At 38.9% G+C, this 18,058-nt stretch overlaps 1 protein-coding gene across 4 annotated transcripts in view; it reads right to left on the reverse strand.

Annotated features, from left to right (window-relative positions):
- Window positions 1–16,827, reverse strand: part of KATNAL1 (katanin catalytic subunit A1 like 1) — a 56,036-nt gene extending 39,209 nt beyond the window's left edge. Inside the window, exons 1-3 of one of the 4 annotated variants that reach the window (XM_088842706.1) lie at window positions 16,693–16,827; window positions 2,126–2,298; window positions 86–246 (exon numbers count right to left, since the gene is read on the reverse strand). In XM_088842706.1, coding sequence (XP_088698832.1) covers window positions 86–246; window positions 2,126–2,287 — 323 coding nt within the window. In that variant the 5' untranslated portion in view covers window positions 2,288–2,298; window positions 16,693–16,827. Of the gene's footprint in view, window positions 1–85; window positions 247–2,125; window positions 2,299–16,135; window positions 16,542–16,692 lie in introns of those variants that run through there. The other 3 variants (XM_088842708.1, XM_088842707.1, XM_088842705.1) reach the window with 3 other exon arrangements.
- Window positions 16,828–18,058: the final 1,231 nt, after the last annotated feature.

Here is an 18,058-nt window from a genome sequence, read left to right on the forward strand (position 1 = left end):
TTCAAATAAAGCTTTGCTCTCTTCACTCTGAACATCAATTAACTCAAGAAGTACCTAAAAAAAACAAACATAAAGTTCCACTTACCTGTGTTCTGCAGGTACGGGGGGCGGCCACACAGCAGGATCTCTAAACGGTTCATCTTGACAGGACACAGGGAAATCTGGGGGCCTGTCGATTTTAAAACTTTCCAAAGTACTGACAATACTTTTAACTTGTTCATATTCTTCCAACAATTCCTGCCGAACCTTTAAAAAATAAGAGCCTTTATGCTACAAACTACAGAAATTGCAAACAACAAACTGCTATAGAATGCTAGTTTTCTTAATGCCATTCAAAATATGCAAAATGAGTCATTAAAACACAGTCAAAAAACCAAAGAACTATTTAAAGTAATATAGATAGGAGGGCAGGAATTGGTTTGGAAAAAGACATATACCTTTTCTTAAGGCAAGTAGTTATATATCTTTCATAAAGAAATTCTTTCTACCAAAGAATGTGATGACTATTAAGACAATTCAAAACAAGCAACTAAGTTATTAACCAGTAACCATTCCCAGAAATCTATAATGTTATGCTAAATTCTTTTAATATATTTGTAAGTAACACCCTCAAAACTTGTCAGCCAAAATTTTCATCAGCATTTCCTATCCCCATTATCACAAGATAAGAAATGCCTCTCATGGGCATCTAAAAGTCCTGAGTGGCATAATACTAAGAATTATCCATTTCCAGTTTAAGTTCTGCTTCATCAAAGTCTGAATTCTTTTGGCCTTGTTTAAAATCTTTCGAGTCCTGACTAAAGTTTATTTTAAGCTCAAAGGCAAGATTTTTCCCATACTTAAAAAACTTGACTGAGCACTATGTGGAAATTCTTATATTTTCAAATTTTGAGCCCAAACTAATTTTCAAAGGCAAACAGATAACAGATTGAAAATTACATTTATAAGCTAATTTCAATAATTCTAATTTTTTAACCAGAAAGCACACTTTACTATAAAGCAGAGTATAAGAAGCTTTCCTTTATCTCAAATAACACATAAAAACATACAAACAAGTCACAGAACCAAAGAAAAATCTAAATTCACCTAATATATGCAATTATATGCTATACTGAGAGAAATGAAATTTCAGAACCCAATGGAAATAAACATAATGAAGCACCAGAATAGAAACAGTCACTATTTAACACAATTAAGAACATGTCAAAAATATTTCCATGCTGGATTAGTAAACAACTCTTGTCTGTGGCTAGGACACCAGAGAGAAGAACTCAAAAATTTCAATTTGAGTTAAAAACCAATATATTGTTCTCACTCAACATAATTTGGTAACACTTAAGTTGGAAAATAAGCCAAATTTACCCTGAAAACTTAGTAAAACATCAATTTCTGACCAGTGGAAAACTTAAAAGAAACACTTGAAAGGCATCAGCACATAAATGAAACTTCAAAGAAATGCTTGACTTTGTACTTTTAATTTTAAAAGGATTTTAAGTTTTAAGAGTAAATGGGGAAATTGTATTCAAGTTTTTATTAACTAATATTATAAAATCAAACTGTATAGTTAAGAGACACAGTAAATATATTAGTGTTTTTTATTAGATTACTGACTCTTTTGTATTTGTAAAGAGTCTTTCAAAAGAAGAGGAAACTTTCTTAAAGGAAAAGTTTTGTGAAATGGGTCAAAAGGGGAAAGGTCAAGTAGAAATACCTCATTTCTTCAACTTGCAATCACACACAATTAGTCAACTGAGGAGGAAAAAACAATTAGAATCAATTTGAATTAAATGGCTTCGAAATATGTCTCAAAAATATTGAGTTGACCAAAAAGTTCGTTCTGTTTTAAGTAAACCTAAAAGACATATTTTTCATTTTCACCAAGGCTTTTATTGAACAATGAGTTCACTAACTGAACAAACTTTTTGGCCAACTCAATATATTATGGAAAACATATACATGTTGACTAGGAAAAACAGAAAAACTATCCAGGGTACATTTTAAATATATTTCAGCATTCAGACAAAAGAGAACTATTCGCAAAATCTCAAACGGATTTTCCAACTCTAATCCTTCCAGTGGAGCAGACCGTTGTCCTCACCCACTGAACATTTCCATGTGCTCTTACCTGCTGCCATCTGCCTTTGACTGCTGGGTCTCTGATCGACTGGCAATGTCTCTGAATCTGCTGTATCACCCCCTGGTAATATACCATGGATGAGTCATAATTTCCAAGAAGTGCATATTCTCTTCCTTTCTTTGCGTTGTCACAAATCTCAGCCAAATTCATCCTTCAGAGATCTAAACATAAAATATAATGGCTTTTTATTAAGTTTTCAGTACTGACTTTAAAGCATTTCTTATTATACTTTAAAAGATCTGCTTAAAACTACTTTGAAAGTAAAAATGTTTCTCTCATTCTTTGAGGTTATCTGAATGCATCCTATAATGATACTGAACAAAGTTCCCAATTTTGGAAATGCACAGATTACAAAAGAACACGCAAGGAGATAACTAGAGAACGACACAGCTCTGCACTATCAATTTATGTTACAGCTACATAAATTGGACACCAGTTCTCCTTGCTCATTTATAATCACAAGCTGCAATAATAGTAAAGATCAACTTGCTTCATTTTAGTTGGTTTATTCTTGACAATGTAAAGCTAAACATATAAATAGCTCACATTTTCCACCAACATCAATTAAAACTGCAAAAATTATTTTGCACTAAAACTATCTCGCTCCAAGAACAAAAAGGGAAGGAACTTTTTGACTTGAGGAACACATTTTAAAACTACATCTTATAGTTGTCTGTGCATCATTTACATACATTTAAGTGTTTCATACAACTTAAATCTAAGCAAAAACCTGTGAATTTAACTATCTGATGCTCCCCATCTGGTAATTTTCTATGATCCTGCCATTCTCTACAGCTTTTTGCCTGTGCAAATCACTATCATTAATCTTCCCCTTCTTTAAGAAGCTAGGAAAAATACCATCTGAACCTCTGGTTTCTACCAAAGCTCTCCAGCTCAATAATTCTGGCTTTTTTTCCAGGCTTCTCAACAGTCTCCCAAGATCATCCAAGACTTCTAAGCAAAGATACTTTCCACTGAAAACTGTCCAGAGATCCAGGAGAATGACATCTTGGGAAGGAGTCCAAATTGACCTACTCTTACTTCCTGGAACAGTAAACCAAGAAATACCCTTAGCAGAGAAAAATAATTTTGTCCCACGCTTTCCTGAGGGGATTAAATTTTGATGGGAGTAGCCTGGCTCTTGTTCTCTACCTCTTATCTGTTCTTAAGGGGCTCAGAACCTCTTCCTCAAAACTAACTACAACTACTTCTAGTCATTTTAGCTGACTACAGTACATTCTTGAAAAGATTAAAGTCTTTTCTTTTCATGCGTTCTCCAATTTTAGTTGCCCCTTCCCCCAGCACAGGTTCCTTGAAAGCAGCATTTATGTTACTTGAGAATCACACTGCAGCAAATAGTATACTACTCTTACATAGTAAGAAATTTCAACATTCAGTAGATCTACCCACAGAATATAGGACAACCATGGAAAGCCTCTTCTTCAAATTATAATTCTTCAAATGAGTACTTAGACAAAAGCACTAATTCTGCTAATATATGCAGGCACACAAAGATGCACAATGTAAATATTTCCATGTAAAGCAGGGTCAGCAAACTTTCCCTGTGAAGGGTTAGAGTATTTTTAGCTTTGAGGGGCAACAGGAAAAATTGAGGGTATTATGTAAGTAGTTACATAAAAGAGACCAAAATGTCCATAATTTTTATCAACAAAATTCAAACTACTATAGTAGTAATCACTGAGTACAACTTTTTGCAGAACAGGGGATATGATTTCATGTGGTTGGGATTCAGAGTTAGTGTCTCCTATCATCAAGATCAACTGCAAATGTTCATGTGTCAATACTGCTTTTTAATAAGATTTACGCATTTCATGTTTAAAAGTGTCTGCTTACCAAGAGAGGTATTGTCACATACTGATATCAAATCACAAGCATATAATTTCAATCCAGCATATTCGCTGTTTGAAAAGCATTTGAAGTTTTTATTCTTCTCTTGATACGTCATTACACTGCATATTAATAAATTCCAAATGAAGTTTAAGTGGAAGTATCTCCATTACACAGTTAAATGGATTTTGTAATATGGAAATTTCCTTTGCACTTGTATCAAAGTAGTTTGAGCTCAAGTACACTGAAAATCTGGGTGGGAACAGAGATCTCACTTCTTTGCTTTGACAATGTAGAAAGCTATATAAAATAGCTCAGTACTACTTGTGATTCAAACATTAGCTGGCATCAAAATAACTTTAGTTTTGCATGTAAGCAGTCTGATCCTGAAATTTTCCATTGATTTTGAGACATTATCAAGTCTGCAGCAAAACTGCTTTCCAAAGATATTCAGTGTTCAATAACAGTGGATAAGAACAGTTTCTCTCATTTAGAAAAATTTCAAATTAGCCCGCAACTCAAGACTGCAATAGAACTTCGCCAATACAGACTGTGGTGTGGTAGGGAGACGTCAGGATATTCTGCTTCTGACAAAAATTCAAGGAACTAACAATGGTTAAGTCCTTAAGACTCCTGCGTCTTAAGACACGAACGGTTTCTTACCACATGATAGATTCAAATATTCTCTGTAAAATACCTGCTGGTAATAAAAAAGTAAAGAACCATCAACTTTAACCACCCTATGTTTTCACAGCTTTGTAAATTTGTTCACGTAAGCCTTTTCTCTTCTACACATTTTTTTTTTACCACCACTAGCTCCAACACATCAGATTCCACTTCAGGTTGTACAGTAAGTGTATTCTCAACTTTTTAATAAATATTCCTGTCTATAGCTATTCCATGAACACTATTCATTAAATGTATTTGCTCAGTTACTTCAAACTCAGCATTGACTTTGCAAATAAACACTTGAGCTGTTCTGGTAACATCTGTCAATTCATCAGGAGCCAAGGAAAACCACTCAAATTCATTTGCCTTGTTTTTTTAATTGACTGATGTTCTCAACTATTCTAGCAATTGTTCTCACCAAAAGGCTAATAGTCTTAAACAAGTTTATTTTCTCCAGACACATTTCTTTGGCTGCTACAGTCAAATAAGATTTACTTAAGTCACCATCAGCAAATGACTTCCTTGTTTGGCCAACTAATGAGACACTCAAGAAACTTACTCTGGGTGCAGCCTGATTTTTGTTTTTTAATTTTGTGAAGAAATTCTGCTTGAAAAGATACTCCCTTTTCAGTTTTCTAGCCACTGCTTTCCTACGGATTGGGAATACCATGATGAGTGATTCGTCTGGTAATATCAGTGTAAACTGTATTTCTTCAGCACAGCTGTAGAGTCATTGCATTATAATCACAATGCTTTGTCATCCTGTTCAATATTCCTCACTTCACTGTGCTTTAAAAGTATAAAAACATCAAGTCCGTTTTTCTCATCTTTTCTGTTTTTAACATGACGGGAATCCGCTGATAATAAAGTAAAATGTCAGAGTATATGGAGGGCACATGAGACACTGTGACGACAGTGCAAAGCAAGCAGCAGTTTAAAGCACTGAGACACCATCAAGTTGCTACTGGCACTACTCAAGTTTGTACAAAAGCATCCACAGACAATATGAAAACAAATGAGTGTGGTTGTGTTCCAATAAAACTTTATTTACAGACATTGATAACTGAATTTCATTTATTTTCACGTCACAAAACATTATTTCTCGTTTGACTTCTTTAACTGTTAAAAAGAAATGAAAAAAACATTCTTAGTTCATGTGTGTGTATTTGTGTTAGTCTCTCAGTATGGTCTGACTCTTTGTGAACCCATGGACCACAGCCCACTGGGCTCCTCTGTCCCTGGAATTCTCCAGGCAAGAATACTGAAAGTGGGTTGTCATTCCCTTCTCCAGTGGATCTTCCTGACCCAGGGATCAAACCCGGGTCTCCTGCTCTGCAGGCAGATTCTTTACCATCTGAGCCACCAGCTGTTCAAAAACAAGTTGCAGGCTAGATTTGGTCCCCAGATTGTAGTTTGCAAACTCCTGCTTTCAGCTTCTGTCTTAAGAATCTAGGAAAATAAAGGCACATTAAATCCAAAAGAAGTAGAAGGAAGAACATAACACAGTTGAAAGCAAAAATCAATAAAATAGAAACAAGAAAAAAAATTTCAATGTAGATTCAATATAGACTCAAAAATTTCAATTCTGGTACTAATCAATAAAGGGAGAGAGAAAACACAAATTACCAAAATCAGGAATGAAGGAGGGGCCATCACTACAAACTGTAGAGATAAAGTCACAACATACCAAAGCTATTTCTGAAGAAGAAATAATTAATCTGAATAGTCCTGTGTCAATCAGTGAAATTCAATTTGTAGTTTAAAATCTTTCCACCAAAGAAACACAAAAACAAAACCAACACTCCAAATCCAAAAGACTTCATGAGTGAATTCTTCCAAGTATTTAAGGAAAAAAAAATAAAACAATTTCCAAACAAACTCTCTCAGAAAAAGAAACAGCTGGAAAAACTTCCAACTCATATTTTAAGACCAGTGTTAGCCTGATACCAAAACCAGGCATTATAAGAAAAGAAACTTACCTACCAGTATCCCTCAGGAACATAGATACAAAAATATTTAAATTTTAGCTAATCAAATCCAGTATATAAAAAGGATAATACATTATGACCAAGTGGCATTTATATAAAAATTTCAAGGTGGTATCCATTTAAAAAACCAATTTTAAGAGACTAGAAATAAAACATGATCATCTGAACAGATGCTGAAAAAGTAGTGGACAAAACTGAATACAATTCATGATAAGAACTCTTAGCAAACTGAGAATAGAAATTCCTCAATCTAGTAAAGAGCAGCTATCATCAGATTAACTGTGAAAAAACTGAATGCTGCTGCTGCTAAGTCGCTTCAGCCGTGTCCAACTCTTAGCGACCCCATGGACTGCAGCCTACCAGTCTCCTCCCATGGGATTTTCTAGGCAAGAGTACTGGAGTGGGTTGCTGTTGCCTTCTCCAGAAAAAACTGAATACTCTCTCCCAAAATCAAGAAAGAATAAGCAAGGCCAGTGAATCTCATCTCAACGCTTCTATTCAACATGAGAACTATAGGTTCTAACCAGTGCAACTAGCCAAGAAAAAAATAAAAGGGATACATACTAGAAAAGTGGAAGGAAAACTGCTCTTATTCACATACAGTGTTAATTGTTAATGGAGAAAATCCTAGGGAATCTACAATAATTACTAGAATAACTGAGTTTTGTAAAGTTGCAGGATACAAGGTTAATATTCAAAAATCAATCGTATTTCTACATATTAACAATAAAAAAATTGAAAACTAAAGTCAAAACAGTAACATCATTCAAAACTACTAAACACTCCACGGATAAACGCAACAAAATATAAGTAAGATCTGGGCACTGAGAAATTAAAGATGACCTAAGTTAATAGATATATGTTAGATATATATAATAGATACATGTGTGTATGTGCACATGCATCTATGAATTGAAACCCTCAATGTCAATTCTCTTGAAAGTGATCCACAGACTCAACGAAATCCCAATCAAGATCCCAGCAGCCTTTCTTATAAAAACTGACAAGCTGATTCAACACTTAGATGGAAATACAAAGGACATAGATAGAACAGTCAAAACAGTTTCAAAATTATAGTAAAGTAGGACAACTTATTTGGAGAAGGCAATGGCAAGCCACTCCAGTACTCTTGCCTAGAAAATCCCATGGATGGAGGAGCCTGGTGGGCTGCAGTCCGTGGGGTCGCTAAGGGTCAGACATGACTGAGCGACTTCACTTTCACTTTTCACTTTCACACATTGGAGAAGGAAATAGCAACCCACTCCAGTGTTCTTGCCTGGAGAATCCCAGGGACGGGGGAGCCTGGTGGGCTGCCGTTTATGGGGTCGCACAGAGTCGGACACGACTGAAGTGACTTAGCAGCAGCAGTAGCAGCAGCAGGACAACTTATACTGATTTATTATAAAATTAACAGGAATCAAGACGGCATGGGATTGGCATAAAGATAGACAAAGACCAATGGAACAAATCAGAGTCCAGAAAGATCAATACATGTATGGCCAATTAATTTTTGACAAAGTTGTCAAGGCAAATCAACGAAAAAATATATTTTTTTTTCCAAAAAAGGTGTTGAAACAGCTAGATATGCATATTAGGAAAAAAAAATTCTGAATCTCAAGTCTTACCTCACAATATATACAAAATTTAACTCAAAATTAATGACTCAAATATAAGAGTTAAAACTACAAAACTTGCAACCTAAGACTGTGGGGGTGTTTTGTAAAACCCCAGTTTCTACAAAGCAATGTGTAATGGGCCATGTGATAACAGCAAAAGGAGCAGACTGCATGTGTGAAGAATCCTAAATTTAGGGAACCCAAATCTATCATACTGAACACCATGCATGCCTACCCTTTGTTCCAGATGAAGATACTATCGTTCTTTCAAGGCTGTAAGCAAGCCTAACCTTTTCTCTGGACACTCTATCTACCTGCCAAGGCTGTTCAATTTGGCATTTCAATTATCCAGGGTAGCCTTTGTCTTTTCTATATCGAATCTTTTTTTTGGGGGGGGGTCTATCACATGTCTTTCTTCCTTTCTTGGTTTACTCTCTTGTTCAGTCGTTAAGTTGTGTCTGACTCTTTGCGACCCCATAGACTGCAGCACGCCAGCCTCTCCTGTCCTTCACCATCTCGGCGAGTTTGCTCAAACTCATGTCCATTGAGTCAGTGACGCTACTAACCAACTCATCCTCTGCTCCCTCCTCCTTCTTTTGCCTTCAATCATCCTCAGCATCACAGTCTTTTCCAATGAGTTGGCTCTTTGCATCAGGTGGCCAAAGTATTGGAACTTTAGCATTAGTTCTTTCGATGAATAATCAGGGTCAGTTTCCTTGAAGATTGACTGGTTTGATCTCCTCACTGTCCAAGGGACTCTCATGAGTCTTCTCTAGCATCACAATTCAAAACATCAATTCTTCAGCACTTGGGCTTCTTTATGATCCAATTCACATCTGTACATGACTACTGGAAAAACCATAGCTTTGACTATACGAACCTTTGTCGGCAAAGTGATGTCTGCTTTTTCACAGGCTGTCGAGGTTTATCACAGCTTTCCTTCCAAAGAGCAAGTGTCTCCTTTATAGAATACATTTTCCGTAAATGGGGAGTAAAATAAAATTTTGAGATTATGCATGTCTTAAAACACCTTTATTAAACTATCTTCATACTTCAGTGATAGTCTAGCTGATTACTGAATTTTCATTTGCAAATAATTTCCTTTAAAACTGTAAAAGCATTGCTCTATTACCTTCTAAGTTTCAAGAGTAAGTTGAGGCAACTAAAGTCATTCAAATTCCTGACTGCTTATATATCATGTCTTTTTCCCTTTCTGCAAACTTATAGGATCTTTTCTTTGACACAAGTTTCCTAAAACTGTTGATGATATGCTTTGACATGGGTCTATATGTGATTCTTTCAAACTAGAAACTGCTGCTGCTACTGCTGCTAAGTCACTTCAGTCGTGTCCAACTCTGTGCAACCCCACAGACGGCAGCCCACCAGGCTCCCCCATCCCTAGGATTCTCCAGGCAAGAACACTGGAGTGGGTTGCCATTTCCTTCTCCAATGCAGGAAAGTGAAAAGTGAAAGTGAAGTTGCTCGGTTGTGTCAAACTAGAAACGAGTGTCTTTCAATTTTAGGAAAACTTCTGAATTAAGTTTGATGATGATTTCTTTCCATTTTTCTCTCTTCTGAACACCTTTTATTTAGCTATTGAACTTTCTAGGTTAGCCCTCTAATTTTCTTATCTTCTCTCTTTTGCTCAACTTTCTTTTAGATTTTCTCAACTTTGTATTCTAACTCCTCTCTATTTTTTTCTCCTTTTGCTCTTTATTACTGAAGTATATAACACACAGAGTAAACACATCTCCAGTGAATTTTAAAATGGCTTACACCCAGGTAACACCCACATCAAGATATGGAACATTTTTACACCCCACTGAAGCCATGTCTCCTCACAATTAGTACTTGCCCTCCAGGGCAACTACTAGTCTCACTTCCGTTGCCATTGAGTGTTGCATGTTTTTTTCTTTTTTTAATTAGCTTTATTGAAGTATAATTTTTATACCATAAAATTCACTCATCTTAAGAGTACAACTTTATTTCTTTTGAAAAATGTGTACACCTGCATGTATTCTTCCATTCATTAATCACCACAGATTTGTCTTTTCTAGAATGTGACATAAATAGAATCATATAACACATATTCTGGGGTTTGACTTCTCTCACTTAGAATAATGCTTTTGAGATTCAACCATATTGTTGTATGTATTGGTAATTTGATGCTTTTATTGCTAAGCAATACCTGATTATATGAATACACTAAAATGCATTTATTCATTCACCAGTTCTCCATAATGCAGTTCAAAGAAACAACAAAAAGAACAGGATACATCCTTGACCAAGACTTCACAGTATTTGCACTGAGGTTATATCTAAAATTTCAAGGTACAAAAAAATACAACCCATTTTAAAAGTGAGGCAAATGCTACAACATATAGCAGAATTATTGCTATTTTCAAAAGCATTTGATAATCTAATAGTCACTACAAAATAAGTATACCTAAAAACATAGGAGCAAGCCATTTAAAAATGAATAGACAAGGTTTGAAGAGAATCAAGAACAACTTCTAGCATTAAAATGAAATGTTCACTGAAATGAAAAACTCAGTGCACTGAGGAAATAGCAGATCAGGCACAGATGAAAGGAGGATCAAGAAACCAGAATATAGGGCTAAAGAACTTGCCCAGAATGCAGCATATAAACACAGAATAAGTAAGCAAAGATAAGAAATGCAGAGAGTACAAACACATGGCCCAACATATGTCTATTACGAATTCTAGGAGAAAAAAAGGACAGAGCAATATTCAATACATAATTGCTAAAACGTTTTCAAAATTTATACAAGACAGTAACTGTTTCAAAATAAATAAAAACAAGTCCACATCTAGGACAACATAGTAAAACTGCAAAACCTAAAAGCAATAGATAGAAATGATATATTATCAACAAAGGAAAAATAATATATTGACAGCTTACTTTTCAAAAGGAATATTGGAAGCCTGTAGGCAGCAGAATAATATCTCTCATGTGCTACTAGTTGGAGGCTGCCAATCTAGACTTGCATACCAAGCTAAACTATTCAAGTATGAAGGCAATATTAAAATTTCAGGCAAAAAAACCTGGGTATGAATCCAGGCACCACAAATTTTTAGTTGTGATCTCAAGCAAATCATGTAACTTCTCTCGGCCTCAGTTCTACATCTATAAAATAGGGAAAGTAATATTTATCATCACAAGGTTATTGCAAAAATTAAATGTGAAATACATTAGCATCATTCCAAGCACATAACATTGAATCAATGTAAGCTATTATTTTCACTCCACAATCAACATTAATGCATAACTTTGAGGCCGCTACTTTCAACTAACCCAGTTTTCATTATAATTCCTAGAAACTGTACCAAAACTTTAATTACTTTTAACCATAACCTCTTTGAATAGAAGTTTTAAAAGGTTCAACCATTTAAACTCTCGGAAATACAAGAGGATTTAAAAAAAAATCTCCTTGAATTTAAATCAGAAGAGTTTCTAGGACTTTTAAATGGTCAGGTTACATCTGAAGGAGGCATAGATATTTTAACAATGCCACATACTTGACAATACTTCTCTTATTTTGAGCATTATCATGTATTCAAAAATGAATCAGCATCTTCTTACAATATTTACAATTGAACTGACCCAGTAGAGTTGCCCTATACACAACAGTCCAAGTAACACCTTCAAGGACAGTTCTAGTCTCAGGACAAAAAAAGCTCAGTTAAAGTTCATGCTCAGACCAAGAAGAAAAAATACTGCCTCATTTGGTTCTACATAATTATGACTTGTCTCCTTCATTACTCAGATCTAAATGTAACAAATTCCTGGTTCCAACCTATCTCTCTAGCAGCATCCCCAACCACACCCTTCTTTTCTTTAAACCTACCATCAACCCACAAAACAAATGCACGGACACAAAGCTTTCTCCCCAGCAAAACTGGATTTCTCTCTTATACCAAGACTAAGACACACATTTGGGAAAACTAAAATGTGAAGTCATGTGAGCCTTAGGAAGCATCATGACAAACAAAGCTAGTGGAGGTGATGGAATTCCAGTTGAGCTATTTCAAATCCTAAAAGACGATGCTATGAAAGTGCTGCACTCAATATGCCAGCAAATTTGGAAAACTCAGCAGTGGCCATAGGACTAGAAAAGGTCAGTTTTCATTCCAATCCTAAAGAAAGGAAATGCCAAAGAATTCTCAAACTACCACACAATTGCACTCATCTCACACACTAGCAAAGTAATGCTCAAAATTCTCCAAGCCAGGCTTCAGCAATACGTGAACCGTGAACTTCCAGATGTTCGAGCTAGATTCAGAAAAGGCAGAGGAACCAGAGATCAAATTGCCAACATCAGCTGGATCATGGAAAAGCAAGAGAGTTCCAGAAAAACATCTATTTCTGCTTTATTGACTATGCCAAAGCCTTTGATTGTGTGGATCACAATAAACTGTGGAAAATTCTGAAAGAATACCAGACCACCTGATCTGCCTCTTGAGAAATCTGTATGCAGGTCAAGAAGAAACAGATAGAACTGGACATGCAACAACAGACTGGTTCCAAATAGGAAAAGGAATACGTCAAGGCTGTATATTGTCACCCTGCTTATTTAACTTATATGCAGAGTACATCATGAGAAACGCTGGGCTGGATGAAGCACAAACTGGAATCAGGATTGCTGGGAGAAAATTCATAACCTCAGATATACAGATACCACCACCCTTACGGCAGAAAGTGAAGAAGAACTAAAGAGCCTCTTGATGAAAGTGAAAGAGGAGAGTGAAAGAGTTGGCTTAAAGCTCAACATTCAGAAAACAAAGATCATGGCATCTGGTCCCATCACTTCATGGCAAATAGATGGGGAAACAGTGGCTGACTTTATTTTTTCAGGCTCCAAAATCACTGCAGATGGTGACTGCAGCCAGGAAATTAAAAGACACTTACTCCTTGGAAGGAAAGTTATGACCAACCTAGACAGCGTATTAAAAAGCAGAGACATTACTTTGCCAACCAAGGTCTGTCTAGTCAAGGCTATGGTTTTTCCAGTGGTCATGTATGGATGTGAGAGTTGGACTGTAAAGAAAGCTCAGCGCCGAAGAATTGATGTTTCTGAACTGTGGTGTTGGAGAAGACTCTTGAGAGTCCCTTGGACAGCAATGAGATCCAACCAGGTCCATCCTAAAGGAGATCAGTCCTGGGTGTTCACTGGAAGGACTGATGTTGAAGCTGAAACTGATACTTTCGCCACCTGATGAGAACTGCTGACTCATTTGAAAAGATCCTGATGCTGGGAAAAATTGAAGGCAAGAAGAGAAGGGGACGACAGAGGATGAGATGGTTGGATGGCATCACCGACTCAATGGACACGAGTTTGAGTACACTCCAGGAGTTGGTGATGGACAGGGAGGCCTGGCGTGCTGCAGTCCATGGGGTCACAAAGAGTTGGACATGACTGAGCAACTGAACTGAAAAACCAGCTTATTCTCAGAACCCAATATTGCTTCGGATGTCACTATAATTTTTATATTAATTTTTAAGTTAATTCTTTTGTTTCCACAGTAATGGTTTTTAAGTAGGAAAGCAAATATTTTCAAACTAATTTTTAATTGAGTGAAAGCTGCTCCATCGTGTCCAACTTTTTGCAACCCCATGGACTATACAGTCCATAGAATTCTCCAGGCCAGAATACTGGACTAGATAGCCATTCCCTTCTCCAGGGGCTCTTCCAAACCCAGGTCTCCCACACTGCAGGTGGATTCTTTATCAGCTGAGACACCAGGGAAGCCCAAGAATACTGGAGTGGGTAGCCTATTCCTTTTCCAGTGGATCTTCCCCACCCAGGAGTCAAACCAGGGTCTCCTGCATTTTGGGGTGATTCTTTACCAGCTGAGCTACCAGGGAATCTATCTAATTCAGTTATAATATTTACGTGTGAGGTTTAAGAAAAAAGATCTACTTTAAAGTATTTTTATCTTTCTAAAATACAAACCTGTTAAGGCCACTGCATGTGTGTTCAGTAGCTAAGTCATGTTAGACTCTTTGCAACCCCATGGACTGTAGCCCGCCAGGCTCCTCTGTCCATGGGATTTTCCAGGCAAGAAGACAGGAGTGGGTTGCCATTTCCCTCCTCCAGGGGATCTTCCTGACCCAGGGATTGAACTTCAGTCTCCTGCATTGCAGGCGGGTTCTTAACCACTGAGCCACGTGGGAAGCCCAATAAGGCCACTACTCCACTGGAAATTCTTCAATGGTGACCCCATGTTGAAGAAAAATTCTAAATTCTTTATCATGGTAAAAAGTACTTTAAGTTCTGGTCTCTCCACTACACTGCAAGTATTCTCGGTTTCAGTCATCAGAACAGTCAAGGATTCTCCAAACACAAAACACTCAAATCTCTCCATTGCTTTTGTTATGCCATTTGCCTAGAACAGCCTTCCTCAGCCTCACTCCAATAAAAGCTTAATAAACTTTTCTTGCACAAGTCAAATGCCACATCATTCTGGAGATTTCTCTTAATCTCCTTGGACAGAGTCACAATCCTCCCCAAGAGTACAAAAGATGCCATCAGTAGTTGAGATCACCATTTTGATGAGTTAGACCCACTTGGGTTGAAATCCCAGGTTCACACCTTATTCAGCTATGACCTGATTCAGCTATGGGCAAGGTCTCTGAGGCTGTTTGCTCATCTCTAAATAACATGAGCTACTTCATTGGATTGTTGGGAGGATAAAATAAGGGGCTGCATGCAAAACATGCCTCCCATAGAAAGTATTCAATACATGTTATTGTGATATAATATCACTATAAAGTATTCCCACTCTGGGCTCGCAGCAACTTGCACCCATCTCTCCACACTATTGTGATGACATGACTGTGTGCCCATGATCATCTTCTATCAGCTCTTAATTCCCACCACCTGGCATACTGCCTTGTGCATAATAGATCCTTAACAAATCCTGAATGAATGAATAAATAAATCCTAAATGAATAAATATTTCAAATTCCTTATGTATAACATAAGGCCTTGATTTTTTTCCCGAGTGGTCTTATTAAACTTACTTTTTATCTCCTCCTACAAAACTGCTTCTTTAAATAAAGTTTACAGTGACCAAAGAGAAAATGAATCTTGAAGTGAGAGAAAATTAATTTTATACTGACATTAAGTTGTCTTGTTTAGAAACATACACACACAAAACAAGCCCATACTGCAACAATAATTTTCCAACACACCGTTGTAAAATACCAGATTTCTAGGATGGTTATCTATCTATTGAAAAATTTTTAAAGGATGGACTAGGGAGGGTTTCTAAATCTGTATCAGTTTCCTTACCTCCAGGGCCTGAGCAAACTTTAGGGACTAAAATGTATTTCAGAGCATTAAAAAAACAAAGAACAGGTAGCTTTTCATTCTGAAAAATGGTCCTAAGAAATTTTGAAAAACATTTTAATAATAGAAGAAAATAATTATTACTACCCACTGCTAAAAATTTTGCTTAAAAAGACAATCCTGTACTTAAAAAAAAATTAGTAATTTAAAGTAGAAATAATCTTTAAAATGGCATCAAAATATGTGTAGGTAGTGTTCAGTGAGGTGAAGGAGTGCCCACTTTGTAATCTTGCCCCTCAATAAATAAAATGCAAAACGGAAAAAATATCAGATACTACTATACAACAGCATGGTACCTTTTATCTACTTCCACACTTAACCTTTAAACATTAATGCCCTTTGAGTAATTATTAACCAATGAGTTTAATTAATGCAAACACCTCTGAACTACTTCAGAATAAATCTGATCAAGTACCTAGCAATAAAGGAGGGAATCAGGGAAAGGAGGAAAATCGGTTAAAATATAGTTTTTCGGGTCGCCCATCAAAAGTGTGCCATACATACGGTTCTGCACCAAGAGGCAGCAACTAAGGAGGGTGAGAAGCGCCGAAGGCCCGAGGCCCCACAGCCCCGGAGGCTACTCCTCCCCGACTCTACGCGGGGCGGTGGCCGGGCCGGGGTGGAGACAGCGCTGCAGCCGGGGCGGGACAAATGGCAGGGCGGAACGCCCGAGTCTCACCTCCACTTCCCCTTTAGCTCTCAGAACCCCATTCAGCGACCACCCAAGAATCCCCTCACCACAGAGAGACTCCCTGTCTCCCCCGGCCGGCTCAAAGTTTATCGGTCTTTCCCAGCTGTCGGGGCCGCCGGGCTTTGTAGTTCGCCCGTCCGGGCCGAGCCACCAAGGCCGCAGGCCCGAGGAGCCGCTGGACTACAATCCCCATAATGCCCCGCGCGCCACCGCTCGCGCTCTCTCTCTCACCCCTTCTCGCGCAGCACGCAGTCTCGCCCGTCGCGCATGGCCCCAGCGTCTCCGGCAGCGGGAGCTGGGGTGTGGCTGTCCACCCAAACACCCCACCATCGGCTCTCTCGCTGTCCCCCGTCCCCCTCGGATTCATTACCTAGGTGCCGCAGGTCGGCCGACCGTTTTTGCCGCGGTCCAGGTGGAGTGGGGGTGGGGCCCAGGCCGCCGCCGCCGCCGCGGAGTCCGTTAGTTCGCGACGTGCGTGAAGAGGCGGCGGCGGCGGCGGCGCGCCCGGTTGCCATGACAGCCGTGGGCCGCGCGGTGGGGCTGGGGGGATCGCGAGGGTTCGGAGTCGGCTCGGGGAGGAGCCTGGGCAGCGTCCGGGGCTGCGGGGACAGGGAGGTGCGAGGGTGCGCCGGGGAGCTGAGGGAGACGGCGACAGTGCGCAGGACGGGTGACGAGCTGAGCTCCGGGGCCGCCGACGAGTCCAGCGCTGCAGCGTCCAGCCCCCGTGCCAGGACGCGAGTCCGCTCTCTCCTGAGAGAGAGATGCGGGTGGCGTCAGAGGAAGGAGCGGCGCCGGCTCTGGAAAGGTCGCCCTCCAGGCCCTCCCCCGCCGCCCAACCAGGCAGCCGCCTCTGGCCCGGCCGTCTGGCGTGTTTGAAACCTAAAAGCCACCTCTTTGGGGCTTCTTCACCAGTAAAACCCAAATCTGCAACCTTTCACACCTTTCTGCCATTTTCTGAGTGGGATAAAACGAATCATTTAGTAAAATGTAATGCACACGGCCTTTACAATTATTCAGGGATTGAGAATTTGTTCCGTGGCGTTGATTTCAATTGACAGCTGGTCTCTAATAACCCTTGAATAATCGGTGTAGGGGAGAAGGAAATGGCAACCCACTCCAGTATTCTTGCCTGGGGAGTCCCGTGGATAGGGGAGCCTGGTAGGCTGCGGTCCACGCTGTCGCACACAGTCAGACACGACTAAGCGACTTAGCAGCAGCATGCATGCTTTGGAGAAGGAAATGGCAACCCACTTAAGTATTCTTGCCTGGAGAATCCCAGGGACAGAGGAGCCTGGTGGGCTGCCATCTACGGGGTCGCACAGAGTCTGACGCGACTAAGCGATTTAGCAGCAGCAATCGGTGTAGACTGGTCGTGACCCGCCTCAGAAATGCAGTGAGGTTAAGCCAACAACTTCTAAAACCCAATTCACTGATAACCAGGGGCAGGTGCATTGCCCTGATGCTCAACGTTTTCGTCTGCAAAATGGAGGTAATAGCTGCTTCACAGGATTTGTGAGAAATAAAAGCTTTAATACTAATGAAGCATCCTAAAATGCTGGGATTTAAACATAATTTTAAAATATTAGTTTTTGATCCGTGGTGATCAGAGCCAGAAGGGTGGGAGCCTGGAGGAGAGGGTGTAGTTTGCCTCAAGAGAAAATTTTTCTGTGATGGAAAAGTTATGTATCTTGCTTAGAATTTGGGTTAGGAGGCTTCTCTGGTAGCTCAGCTGGTAA

The sequence above is a fragment of the Moschus berezovskii genome, chromosome 13 (assembly GCF_049115385.1).
Source record: "Moschus berezovskii isolate FMDL1 chromosome 13, NW_MosBer_1.0, whole genome shotgun sequence".
Classification (NCBI taxonomy): domain Eukaryota; kingdom Metazoa; phylum Chordata; class Mammalia; order Artiodactyla; family Moschidae; genus Moschus; species Moschus berezovskii.